The sequence below is a fragment of the Phoca vitulina genome, unplaced genomic scaffold, assembly GCF_004348235.1.
Source record: "Phoca vitulina isolate PV1807 unplaced genomic scaffold, GSC_HSeal_1.0 scaffold16, whole genome shotgun sequence".
NCBI classification, from domain to species: Eukaryota; Metazoa; Chordata; class Mammalia; order Carnivora; family Phocidae; genus Phoca; species Phoca vitulina.
The window spans coordinates 36,158,972-36,173,206 of NW_022589719.1; the positions used below are offsets into that span (position 1 = coordinate 36,158,972).

A 14,235-nucleotide genomic window follows, 5' to 3' on the forward strand; every position below is an offset into this window, starting at 1 on the left:
TGGGTGACATTTTTACTGGATTTTTCCCTTTTGTACTCTTCCCACAAAGTAGTTCTGTAGCTCACTCTGTAGCTCACTGCAGTTTGCGTGTCCCAAATCACAGCTCCTCTGCTATTCCCACAGAAACTCAAGGTCTGGTAACTCGACCTTGCCTCAGTTTACCTCTTTTCTTTTAGGTTGACATTACATGGTGTCAGGAGTGGGATCTGAAGGAGCCAGCCACTGAGGAGTGACGACCCCCAGAATCGAGCAAGGTACCCACATCTGAGCCCTTTGTGCTCTTCGCTTCCGTGAGTCACCATAACTTTCAGTTTGGTAAGTCTCTCCGTTATCTAGCTCTCCCTTTTTTTGGTTGAACCCTCAGACTTTATTCAAGATTTGTCAGCCCTCTTTTGTTCTTAATCTGATAATGGGATCCCAGTCATCTAAATGTTCTAAGGGTGTCCCCCTTTCAGGAACCCTGACCAGTTTTATGTTAAAAAATGATGGTCTTCCCTCATGCCTGTTTTTACCTATGTGGATCAGTCTTACTAAGAGGGGTAACTGAGGGCTCTGATGGCCATTTTGGGGAACCTTTAGTCTTTTGAGACTTCTCTTTCTCCCAACTAAGTTAGAAGACCATGGCTACAAAATTAAACAGTCCAAGTAGGATAGTTATTTTCATTGGTATCTGGAGGTTTCTAAACATGTTCAGGATTCGAAAATTGCCTCCTTACAAAATATTGTTTCCAAACTGACTGAAGCAAATAAATAACTAAAGATGGATAAAAATAAAGTGTCAGAGGCCTCTTTCTTGGCGCTAGCCAAGGTTCCCTCTTACCCTCACTTCCCCACCTCCTTCCATATCCCTCGTGGCCTCCGTACCCCTCCCCTCTATCTGAGCTTCCTTTCACTGAAACCTCATCAACTTTAACCCATTAAAACCTTTCCTTTCAAAATTAGATCTTCTGAGGATGCTGCTAAACCACCCCAAAGTGCCTACACCCCATGGACAAAAGTTGAGTTTAGGGCTGTAATTAAGTACCTCCCCAAGGTAACTGAGGGTCTTCGTAGATGGGTGGAGGAATTTAATATTGTAACCCTGATTTACCAGCCTGGTCTCCAATCTCTGTCAGTTAGTCCACGTGGTTGTTGGAGAAGGTCAGGCCCAGCGCTGGATGAAAATAATCTCTGGGGTTTAAACTAGACCAGCCACCAGCCCTTTTGTATGACCACGCTGGCAGCACGGCCAAAAGCCTGCATGAAGTCATCCCAAGGGCTTTCCCCAAGCCCGTGGACTAGAACAAGATTCAGGCACTCACCCAAAAGCCTGCTGAATCTGTCTGTGACTGTTATATGACTGTCCATGACTCTAAGTTGTTTTCAAGGAAAAATCCAGGCTTCCCATAGATGTTGAGTCCACCCCGGTGGGGTTTGATTCTATGGTTGTAAATGGGACTTAAAACCGTTAGTCAGAGTAACCTATATGGGACGGCATTGAGCCTCCCACAGATGGAGACCGCAGAGCAGGTGTGTCCTACGGGACCATGCCATTATTGCAGACAGTCTGCCCACTGGAAAAAGGCTCACTATAAATTGAAGTCCAAGCAGTTGCAACCCCCTAAGAGGCAATGGCTAAACCCACCCCAGTGATGGGACCCCGAGGGTACACGGGGACTATTCCCCAGCCTTGTGGGAGGGGAATTATTTAGGATGGGGAGACTACTCTCCAGATCAGGGATGAATTTTCTCACAGTTTCACTTAACACAGGAACTATTCTATCGGTGCTCTACCCCAAATTGTCCCTTCTTTGGAGTAGTACATATGTGCAGATAGAGGGGGTCTCTGATAAACTACAACATGTCCCTGTTTCTCAGCCCATATCCTTTTATCGGGGACCTTTGCAAGACTACCAACCATTTCTCCTCAGCGATTTGGCTAACATACATTTAATCTAGGATGAGATTTCCCAGGGAAATACATTGCATTTTTTTTCTTTCCCAAAGGGAAAATATTCCTTGATTTCAAATTCAATACTCAGGAACATTCAAGCCCATTTATTGCACTCTGCAGACCAAAGAAGACCAAACTTTGGTCTCATCCCCACTATTAAACCTAGTACCCCCACTCTTTGGGCAAAATCCTCAACAGACTGAGGCAGAATTCATAGTGCCCCTCCTATTAATATCCAGATTGATCCCTCAGAACCTCTCCCAAAAATAAATCAGTACCCTGTAAATAATAAGAGGACTTATTAGGACGTAAGGCCTATCCTAGAAGACGATAAGGACTCTTATCCTTTGTAGTAGTCCTTGAAATATCCCTATTTTACCCATAAAAATTCCCATGCCCAAGGATGGAGATTGGTCCGGCATGTTAAGGCAATAAACACTGTAATTCCTCCACCCTTTTGTCTCTAATCCGTACACACTATTGGTATCCAGCCCTATTGGAGGTGTTTGTTGTTGTTGTTGTTTTTTTACTGTAGTTAACTTATGCAGTGCATTTCTTTAGTATTCCTTTTGATAGAAGTGTATATAAAAATATAATAGCCCTTTTGCCTTTACCTGGGAAGGATGAGAATACACACAGATAGTCATGCCTCAAGGCTTGAGTTCTTTCTTCACATAGGTTATAGCAGCTGACTTAAATAACATAGGCTTCTTTAGAGGTTTCATCTTACTACAGATATGTAGATGATTTCCTTCTTTGCTTGCCTTCCAAAAGGCTGCTCTCAAAAAGACCTTGTTCAACACAAGGTCTTAAACAAAAAAATTGCTATTTGTTCAAACCTCTGGTCCGAGATTTAGGACAATTTAATCTCAGAACAGGGACTGCTCCTAGATGCTGAAAGACTGCAAGGCATTTTAAACTTTCTGTACCTCAAAATCAAATGTGAATTACAGGGTTTTCTTGGGCTGGGTCACAGTTGGATTCCAAACCTCTTAATGGCTGAGCCCCTTTGTGCCATACAAAAGAACACCAAACCGGATCCCATTGTTTGGGATGACCAATATAACTTCTCCTTTAAGACTTTGAAGGAAGGTAGTAAGTCTACCTACCCTTAGACACCCAGATTATCAGCTGCCCTTTTCTCTTTTGTAGATGAGAAGGAAGGGAATGCCCTCAGACTACTTATCCCAAAACATGGGGCTATCACAGACCCCTAGGTTATTCTGGCCAACAGTTAGATCCACTGCCTGAGGATACATCCCCTGCCTTAGAGCTCTGCCTGCCAGCACCCTTAGTGAAAGCTACTGAAGAGCTAGGGGATCTTCCTCAACCCTCTTGATGCGTCAAGGCTTTAGAGGCTCTCTTGAGTCACACCACGCCCAGTACCTTTCAGCAAGCTGTTTCCTCCTGCCAAGTCCTCTTACTGACCCCCCCCATCACTCACATTCACTGTAACAGTCTCAACCCTGCTACCTTCTTCCCTCTTCCACTGATAGAACTCCCCATGACTATCTGACTTTCGCAGATCAACTGTTAACCTCTTGTGAGGTCTTATAAGAAACCCCTCTGACACACACTGATCTTTCCTGGTGGACAGACTCTTACCTGAACTGTGGAAGTGGTGAGTTCGTGCTGGGTATGTGATAACGGTTTGGAGGTTATTGAGGCTGGACCCTTACCTTTGGCTGCTTCAGCTCAAACCAGCTGAAATAGATGCCCTCACTTGAGCGTGCCTTTTAGCCAAAAGCAAGACCACAAACATTGATACTGATTGCCAGTATGCCTTTGGAGTGGCCCATGACTTTGGAATGTTAGGGGAAACAGCAGGGCTTCCTCCCTTCCAGTGGAAGTGAAAGTAAGATGGCTCCTATGCCCCAAATCTGTTGGATGCCAGGATGCCACCAGCAGCTCTAACTGTTGCGAGTCTGATTCAGTGGAAACCAAAGGAATCTACCTCGCGGATGCCCCTGTAAGAAATGCTGCCCTTAGGAGATCCGTTGACCAAACCTCTTGTCGTGGCCCAGAAGACTCCCCCGGCGAGGACCTATGGGGCTAACCAGGGAAGGGCAGCAGCTGGCCTATGCAAGAGAAAAGCAGAGTTGGAAATCAGAAGGCTGTTGGGACCACAAAGAACAGGGACTCTGCTTTGGACCTAGTAATAAGTTGGTCCTTCCAGAAAATCTAAAGCTTTCCTTATTGACCACTATGCCTGAATTAAACCGTTGGTCCCCTGAGAAATGATAACGTTTATGGATCAGTGTTGGTGGAAAACAGCAAGGCCACAAAAATTGCTGTCCTGCTTGTTCACCTGAGCTGAGCTGGCCCCGGGACACTGGCATTTACACAGTGGACCGTTTGAGGCCTGGCCGATGAATTTCAGACATTTGCCTCATCTCACGGATAGAAAGATGTTCTAGTGATAATTAGCATCTTTTCACATTGGACTGGAGTGTTTCCGTCTAGAAAGGTCACTGCCTCTTCCTTAGCTAAAGTCCTTTGAGCAAAGGCTTTTCCCACTTGGGGAGTACCGTGGTGACCAGGGGACCCACTTCACTGGCCAGTGAGTCCTTGGACGAGTGAGTGTGTGCCATCTGACCAGTTCTGCAGCATTTCCACTCTTTATCCTCAGACTTCAGGACTGGACCGATGTTCAAAGAGAATTATAAAGATCTAGTTTACTAAATTAGTTGAAACCCTCCAATACGTTGGCCAAAAAGTACTGCGGTTGGTTCTTTTAAATCTTTAATCTACTCCATTCAGTATTCATAAACTCTCACCTTTTGAAATAATTACAGGGCAGCTAATGCATTTAGCTCCTGCTTCCTTTGACCCACAACTGAAAAACTGGTACATACTTGAGTATTGCAAGGGTCTAATTAAATCCATTGAGAATAATCACGCTGTGGTAGGGTAGAACAATCTTTCCACAGTGAGCTCCCAAGAGACAAAAGACGTCAGACATCACACTTTACAGCCAGGAGAGTTAATCTGCTGGAAGAGACATCTCCATAAAGATTCACTCCAGCCTTGTTGAAAGGGCGCCTACCAGGTGTTACTGAGGAACCCCGGTGCCATCAGGTTCCCGGAGACAGACTCCTGGATTCATGTGTGCCATCTAAAAAGGCCCCAAAACCTGAGAGGACCTGCACCCCAACTGGTAGCGTAAAGCTAAAAATTTTTAAGGACTGAAATACATGACATTGGAAGTAGACAGTCTTCCCAAGATACTGGGGCCAGGCCTGTAGAACCTCCCCCTTCACGGAATTTGGTGTTGCTCAGCAACCGAGTCATGCTGTCTAAAGTTGTAATTGTCCCTTTGCTGGCCTCCTTGCCACTCCTTGGTTTGCCGGTAATGCACTCCTTTGTTCCCACTCTGCAAACACTTTTTGATTCCACCAGCCCTACCCATTGTTGGATTTGCACTGGAGTTAACACTAAAGCCCCAACTGGTGGCCTGGCCATTATCCTTAGAAGGATGGCAGAAGCTTTCTAGCAGAGATAACAGGGCTTTCCTCTGGTGCCTTTGAAGCCGTACATAGTCCCTGGCACCAGACATGAAAGCCTTCCGTTGGGTGCGCCTCACCCATAAAGGAATACCCTCACTCAAGTCTGTGCATCTACCCAAGACCTTTCTCTGTGTTTCACAGACAGTGACAGGACCGGCAGAAGCCGAGGCTGCCTCCTGGTAAGCATTTGTGACCCCAGTGGTGCAGGACTCATGATCACGAGTACACTCCCCACTGGGGTCTGCGAGACCACGAGGTCTCCTGTGTTGATGTATCTCCGTGATAGGGTACTGGGAGGAGGGAGCGACGTGCTTCCTTTCAGTGGTGCCTCTGGGGAATTGCTCAGAAATCTAGTGAATGCTGGGAACTTAATTCAACATACCTTCTCCCTGGACGATCCCCAGATCTCCATTGGAACCTCACCCACAGCCACCAGACTCATTTGTTAATCCAAATATATTGAAATTTAAGACATTCCTATAACCACTTCCATGATGCTAAAAGCACCAGTTACTGCATATTGTGTGTAAATGACTGTTTTTGTTTGTTTGTTTGTTTTTTATTAACATATAATGTATTATTTGTTTCAGGGTAAATGACTGTTTTTGATCATGAGGTCCTCTTTTTCATTCCAGGGGAAAAAAATCTGGGCAAAGGGGTCTACCTAATGTCCTGTCTTTAGAAAACACTAGTTATTTCTTTCTATGTGGCAGAAACATACACTCCACATTCCCCTTGGAAAGGATGCTGTGAAGTTGTTGCCCTCATTCCTGCTGCTGAAACCAGGAAAACCCTTCCACCTAATGCCCCTGTGTCCAATCTGGGGTTTTCTCCTACTGTCCTAAAATAGCACATGGTAACAGGGATGGATAGCACTTTGGGTGGATGTCGCGAATACCCCATAGTAGATAGGGATTTGCCTGAGCCTTGTTCCCTTCTTGGGTTGGGTCGCAGAACCTGTAAAGGCAACTTGGAATCTGTGGTCATGGTCCGATCTTTACTGCTTCTGTTAGAGCTTCTGAATATCAACAAGCCCAGCTAGACATTCGCAGTAGTAGTCTTCAAAACCGCAGTCCTGCGCCTTCGCCCTACACAGCAGGGAGGGGAAGAATGCTGTTTTTATGTTAACAAATTGGGAGAAATAATGCAAGAATGAAAAATAACAAAAGGTAATATCAAACTGTGAGCTGAAATAAGCCAGGCCCCCCAGGACCTGGGACATTTTCAGCTTATTAAATATGGGCAGCTGGGGAAACTGGTCGAGGAGGTTTTCCAGCCAGTAGCCGTTAATTGGACTTTTGGCCCTGGGTATGATCCTCCCAGACATATGTACAAACAAGAGTTCTTTTCTGCACCAAGACTTCTCCTAAAGCTCAGCTGGGAGACACATGACTGAGATTCCCCATTTTTTGACTGTTGGTTGTTCAAGTGGGGCCTGATACCCTCTTGCCATTTCCCTCCTGTGAGGGACAGACATCTCAGGATGTCCCTGCAGTTAGTTCTCAGGGGCACCATCCACTCACAGCTACGGACATCTCTGACTAAACCAGACAGCCAGACAGATTGGTTGATCAACGTGGCCTTCTGTGAAAGATGTGGATCAGAGGGGGAGATCTGAGAGGATTTGAATCTAAAATGGAACTGAAGGCTGTGTAAAGTGGAGAATCTCACGCCTGCGCCGTCAAAACAGCGGACTTGAGGACTGTCAGGCCGATTTCCCATGAACGCTTGACTGACAGAAGATGGAAGCTGTCTCCAGCCAGTGAGTGTCCACCGAGAATCTCTTCCCACCTTTGAGCCGTTGAACTTGCCGCGTGGCTCCTAACTGGATTTTCCCCTTTCATACTCTGCCCAGAACAGCACCCCACCCTGAGCCTTCAGCGGACTCCCCTGTAGCCCCTGAAGTACACTTCCTGTGCTCTCCCGAAGTCAGCTCTGTTTCCGGTCATCAGGCTTGCCTCGGTCTGTCTCCTTTCTCGTAGGGTGACAGAAAGCCAAGTCCACATCATAGCAGGCAGATGACCTTGGGCCAGGCATTTTGCCTTGACCAGCCTCCGTGTCCTCTCCCATACGTATGCTGGGGACGTTGCCTCCCTGGCAGAGTTGGTGTTGGGTGGAAGATGTGGGAGAGTGCCTGTCACACGGAGCCCTTGCTAGTCAAGAAGGTGTTAGACTCAGGTGTGTGGCTTGATCGGGTGTTATCGATGAGGAGGGAAACCGGAGCCTGTCCACTGAACTGGCCGTGACGGCGGCTTCTGAAGAGCAGGCTGTCGCCAGCAGCTGGCGTGCGTGTGGCCGACACGAGGCGCTATCTGACCTGTCTGTCACCAGTGCAGGCACATCAGAGTTGGCGTCACGGCGCAGCGGGTATCCGTCCGTACTCTGTAACCCGGAAATCCTGCTGTGGCGATCCTCCTCTTGCTGTGTGAGTAAGGAACTGGGGGCTGGGCCACCACACAAACGAAGATGTTCGCGTGGACATCAGCAAAGGTGTGCTGTCGGGAAAGCCGTCAGGACTCCACAGCTGGTGACTGGGAGGTATGGACATCAGCTCTTAGGCTGTTGCCATCAGGTGTTATTGTGAAGTCTTCCCTGCCTTGTAAGTCCCATCAGTGTGGGGGGAGAGCAGAAGGGAAGCATGGGAATACTGCGGCTCCGGCCGCCCGCAGCGGAGCGGGAGCTGGGAGTCAGTGTTGGGGTAGACGGCTAGAAAGCCTCGGGGTTCAGGTTTCTCTGTGGAGGGACTTGGGACTCAGCAGCAGGTGGTGGGGACCATTGATGATTTTCTAGAGCCCTCACTGACCGGGCGTGCGAGTTGGAGGGTGGCCACAGCCACTAGAGCGTTCGTTACCTTGTTTCTCTCCTTCTGGGCTTCATCTGCAAGAACAGTCACCAAAGAAAAGCGCAGTTGAGTTAAATACAAAACAATTGCAGATTATAAATTCCAGTTGGAGCTGTTTTTCTTAAATATAGAGGTTTTTGTTGTTTTGTTTCACCCTGAAGCATTGTGATGGAGGGGTTTGAGCTTTGCTCAGAATAAAGGATAAAACATTGACAAGTTGTCGGCCTGGGATAGCTCTCGAGAAGAGGCTGTGGTGTGTGTTTACTACGTCTGAGATGAAGGAGCATCACCACCTCTGTTCAGCTATGCATTTAGTCACGGTTTTGAAATTTCACTAATATCAAGTTCTTTTTAAGGAGTAAATGTCCTAGAACCTAGCTTTAATGTTTATAGGTAGAAAATCACCTAATTTGGAGATAATTCTTTGTCGTGTCTTGTAAAAGCGGGGTTGTGCTGAGTGTTCACATCATGTTTTTGCACAAGCATTACCATCTTCAGTGTGTTGGTAATGGAACATACAAAACCAGTAACGTTTAAAAATCCTCCTGGGGCTCCTGGGTGGTTCAGTTGGTTAAGTGTCCGACTCTTGGTCTCAGCTTAGGTCTTGATCTTGGGGTCATGAGTTCAAGCCCTGCCTTGAGCTCCACGCTGAGTGTGGAGCCTACTTAAAAGAAAATATTAGGGGCGTCTGGGTGGTTCAGTTGGTAGGGCGTCTGCCTTTGGCTCATGTCATGATTTCAGGGTACTGGGATTGAGTCCCACGTCGGGCTCCTTGCTCAGTAGGGAGCCTGCTTCTCCCTCTGCCTGACACTCCTCCTGCTTGTGCTCTCTCAGTCTCTCTCTGTCAAGTAAGTAAATCTTTAAATAAATAAATAAATATAAAAATAAGAATAAAGTAAAAATCTTTCTGTGACTTAGAGTGTGAAAGACAATATAAGCAATAGTAAATGCTTTGAATAGTTCTAAAATAATTGGCCTAGTAGCATAGACATATGTCCCTATTGCTGAAGCTTATTAGAGAAAGCAAATTAGAATTGATTAATCTTACTCTGAACTCTGGTCATTTTAGCACCAGAAAGAGTTTTTGGGTTTTTTTTTTTTTAATGAGTAAAATGTGCGTGCACTAAAATGCATAGATCCTAAGTAAGATTTGATGAATTTGACAAATATATGTATCCAAGAAACCAACAGCGCGTTCAAGATGTAAAACATTTCCATCACCCCAGAAAGTTCCCTCTTGCTCCTCCTGGTAGACCCTCATCCCCCATAGACAGCCACTGACTGCTACAAGCGCCCTAGAAAGTTCTTTGTGAGTATTTAGCGATGTTAATTGTTACAACTCTCTTAATTTGTAGGAGATCAAAACATTCAGATGGCAGATAACAGGTAAGCCAAAATGGACTTTGTTCATTGGGATTTAAGTTTTAGTTGATTCGCATGAGCCAGGCCGCTGGTCAGTGACTGTTCATTAGCAGCTCTGGTCGGCGGGCTCCTCCCTCCGCTGCTGTTTGAGCCTAGGAGGAGGTGGCTTCACACATGGCAAGTGTCTCAGATATCGATACTGAAAAACCTCTCGTGGGAAGTGATCATGTTGCTCTCCAGGTCTTAATACCTCCAGGTATTAAGTGATTGACCTGGGATTGACCTGGGATTGACTTGACACCATCCTCACCTTGGATAGCTTCGATGGTCATGTGAAAGATTTTGTTCTGTGGCTCGTCCTGAAGGTTATGTTTGGTCTTGTGTAGTGTTTGACGTGGTTTAATTTTGGTGAGGGAAGCCATGTCCAGGCATCTTTGAAAACTGATATACCTGTTTTTGTGAAGTTGAATTGTTTGTAGAGACTGTGTGGTGAGCTTACAGAGCCACAGTGGGCCTTGTGTCCTAAATACTTGGTAAGGTGGCACTTCCTTGATCCCTTTAGCAGCCGGCCAGAGTGTAGCATGCAAGTTGGCTGGCTAGTGGGTTCAGTTTGAGGGTGGGGAGCACGTTTTTTGGGGGGAAGAAACTGTAGAAATGAAAACTAAGAAGCTTTGGCCAGGGTTGGAAATTAGAACTATGGGACATGGCAAGGGGTGGGGGTGTGTTAAGTGGTAGGTGGTGTTTTTTTTTTTAAATAACAGGAACATATCTCATAGATACACCCGTGTGTCCATAGTTCTGTCCAAATATGAAGTCGTTGTAGAGCTGCCTCTTAATATGTTACACAAGAAAAATGCTCTTGTGCTCTTTGTCTTTAGAACTTCTTGGTAGTAATACTTATTTAACATACTGTCTTAGTTTTTCAGATGGTGTTCCTTCAGACGCCTTGGAGGCTGCTAAAAATGCAAGTAACACAGGTCAGTTCACCACCCATGGGGCAGGTAACCATGGGAGAGTTTGCATGCAGAGCGGAGCATAGCATCTTCCACTCTTGAGCCATTTCTTGCGATAATATAAGTCATACAAGTGAAGGATTACTGTGCTTCAAAGGTTTGGGGAGGTTAGAGTCATTCAAGTGGAAATTGGTACTTGGTCTAAAGACTTTTATGATAGGCTTTCCAGAAGTAGGATGACTAGCACGATGCACCTCCTTGTGCCCGCTGCCACTCAGTACGCCATGGCTCAGCCAGTGACTGGTCTTCTTAGTCTGTGTCCTTCTTCCCTGATCATTATGGAGCAAACCCCAGACTCCATATCATTTTGTCCATCAATTCATAGATGTGTTATTTTTTCCTCCATTTTTAAATTTATATATCTATACTTTTTTCCCCTTAAACTGTTTGAAAGCAAGTTGTGGGTATCCTGACTCTTTTCTCCTAAAACAGTTTCGTGTAAATTTCCTAAAAACTAGGATGAATGCTCCTAACCCAAGTGCCGTGACCACAACCAAGAAATGCGGCGTTGACATGACACTTAGCTAGTATGCAGTCATGTTGCTATTTCCTTGCTGTTCTCGGCTGCTCCTTTTAGCCGTAGCCCACATCCAGGTCCAGGACCAGCCAGGGGTGATGTCCCGAATCTAGTTCTGTCTCCTTTCTTCTAGAGCCGTCCTCCCACCTTTTTATTCTTCTCTGCAATGACGTATCGGCAGGCTGCTCCCTGGCTGTCTTGTAGAACAAGCAGGCCACGCTCTGGATTGGTCAGGTTGTTTCCTTCCCATCAGATTCAGACTGCCACATGGGTGACCTGCTGCAGGGAGAGCACGCTGGGGCCGTGGCCGGGGATTCTGAGATTGAGGACTTGGTGAAGGTCATGTCTGGCAGCCTTCCCCGTTGTGAGGGTCTCTTCAGTAAGTGACCTGTTGGTCATCCTGTGGACAGCCTGTTCTCCATGGGTCGTGATAATGATCCTTGCAGAATCAGGTATGACATCGGTGTTTGCACAAGGGCGTTTTTCTAAGTCTGGCGGTCTTCTGCATATTACATCTGTCAGAGATGGCCTTTCCCTCCCTGCTCTCCCAGCCCCCACTGCAGGGTTCCTGCACTTTCCTAGATTGTTACTCCTTCAGTGTTTTGTCAGGTGCCATCAATACTCTTTGGTGTGCAAATTGTCCCACGTGGCCAGTGCCAGTCTCTTCAGGCTGGCTTCTGTGACCTTTTGCTATGTCCCCATGAGCTTTGAGCACTTTGTAGCTTTGTGATGCTAAGCTACATTTTTTCTTGAACTTTTCTTGCTCTGGACCTGGAGTCTACCATCTCTGCAAGGGGCCCTATTCCTTTTAGTAGGGGGAGATATTTAAAAACCAGGATATAGATGCTAGGTGTCATTGTTTCTAGGCCTTTCGGTGGCCAGAGCTAGAGGAGGTGTGTGTCTGTGTGTGGTGTAGTATTTATACGTATTGTGTACATACACAGTTGTACGTATGCATGAGTGTAAAGATGAAATACACACAGTGCTTCATGTTAGCAGTTGTTTATAATTAAAATGTTAAAATTGAGTTGCCTACTTGATATCCTTTGCTTGCCCCTGTGACTTTCGTACAAAAAGGTGAGCAGAGCTCCAGGTACCTTTGGAGTCAGGTGAGGGTGCCAAATTAGGGTTCCTGGCCAGCGGGAGCGAGCCCGCGTCACTTAAGCAAACACGGAGTCTGTGCCATGGGCAGGTGTTCTGTTGGGCCACTCCCTGGTTATAGTTGAGTGAAAGACCTTCCTTCCCCCTCAGTGTCTTGTTCGTTCGTTGGGAAACAGTGCAGATGTGTGTGAGCCACCAGGGCAGTGTGCGGGGAGGAGGCCAGTGAGTTTTGGGAGGGGGTAGTGAGGGAGTGAGGTGTGGGGGGGGGTTGGGCAGAAGGGCAGGGTAGGTGAAGGTGGAGGCCAGAACGCTCGCATGTCTGGTGCACCAGGAGCTGGTGCTTGTAGGGCTTCCTGGGACGTGAGCCAGGCCGCAAGTAAGCGCCGATGTCCTCTGAGGGACAGTCGCCTTGTCCCTGCTCTTGCCTTCTGGGCCCCCTTAGGTCTTGGGGAGAGAAGGTGAGGTGGCAGGAGATAGGCCCCTGAACTGGGAGGTGATGACATCTTTGGGAGGTTTGAGGCTTAAACAGCTGAAGCAAGAACCAGAACTTGCTGGGTGCCCTTCAGTGGATTTCTGACCGCCTGCTCAGCTGGGTAGCAGCGGGTCAAATACCATGAACGTACATTTGAAGGGGTGCTTGGGTGGCTTAGTCGGTTAAGTGTCCGACTCTTGGTTTTGGCTCAGGTCTTGATCTCAGGGTCCTGTGATCGAACCCTGTGTCAGGCTCTGTGCTGGGCGGGGAGTCTGCTTGAGATTCTCTCTTCCTCTCCCTCTGCCCCCCCCCATCTAAAAAAATGAAATAAATTTCAAGTTTTTTGGGTTTTTTTTAAGATTTTATTTATTTATTTGACAGATAGCTAGAGCAGGAACACAAGCAGGGGGAGTGGGAGAGGGAGAAGCAGGCTTCCCGCAGAGCAGGGAGCCCAATGCGGGACTCGATCCCAGGACCCTGGGATCACGACCTTAGCCGAAGGCAGACGCTTAACGACTGAGCCACCCAGGCGCCCTAAATTTCAAGTATTTTTAAAACATGTACTTAAGAAGCCACTTGTTACATTTAGAAATTAAAGTGAATTAACATAGCTGGGTAGATACGTGCTGATGGTTTTCTACCCTTCGCTGTTCTGTGTCAGGGATATTTGAAATGTTTTGACCTTGTTTTTACCTCTTGATAGAAAAGCTCACTGATCAGGTGATGCAGAATCCTCAAGTTTTGGCAGCTTTACAGGAACGGCTTGACAATGTCTCCCACACTCCTTCAAGTTACATTGAGACGTAAGTATGCTGTGCATGGGACTCGGTACAACTTTAAGAAACAAAGGGAAAAAGACTGATTTCCTGGTTCCTTAGACTAGGAATAAGTGTCTTTCTCATTGAGCAGACTTTGGGTGCTGAGAACCAGGCACTGGATTCCAAAGAGTAGCGCCTAGGCTCAGCAGGTGGTAGAGGTGCAGGCCTGTGGTGGGAGGTGTGGTGGGGGGCGGGGGGTTACCTAGCCGGGGGGCCGTCGGGTCAGGCTCAGGGTGGGGTGCTGGCTCCCTGCTGGCTCTCCGCAGGTGGATTGGTGGTACTGCCTGGGAGTAGGAGAGTGGAGGATGATAATGGTCTCTAGTTTTCTGGCTAGACTCTGAGTGAGTGGGGTGGGTTTCATGGAGAGGGAATGCTGGGGCTAGGAAAAAGGCTTCATGGAACAGAATCAGTTCCATGTTGGACGTACTATATGGTAAGTGCCTGCTGGCAGGACAGTGTGGAGTTACTGTAACTGATGGGAGGAGGACAGCTGGATGTAGGATGTCAGGGTCCAGTTTGCTTAAAATCATTTGTTATTTTTACTCTATTAGGAAGATACAGAAAGATAAAAGACAGTTGTAACTGTGTGATTAATGCAGAAAAGAAATACAGGTGTTTCTGTATGTCTGCCATTTTATTAGGTCCTCACTGTGCTTCCTCCTTGTTCTCCT

General features: G+C 46.9%; 1 protein-coding gene across 3 annotated transcripts in view; it reads left to right on the top strand.

Moving 5' to 3' along the window:
- Window positions 1–14,235, top strand: part of NAP1L4 (nucleosome assembly protein 1 like 4) — a 44,130-nt gene that overhangs the window by 7,749 nt on the left and 22,146 nt on the right. For all 3 annotated transcript variants that reach the window (XM_032414584.1, XM_032414585.1, XM_032414583.1), the window contains exons 2-5: window positions 177–315; window positions 9,637–9,667; window positions 10,562–10,620; window positions 13,450–13,549. In XM_032414584.1, the coding sequence (XP_032270475.1) occupies window positions 9,654–9,667; window positions 10,562–10,620; window positions 13,450–13,549 (173 nt within the window). In that variant the 5' untranslated portion in view covers window positions 177–315; window positions 9,637–9,653. The remainder of the gene's footprint in view (window positions 1–176; window positions 316–9,636; window positions 9,668–10,561; window positions 10,621–13,449; window positions 13,550–14,235) is intronic.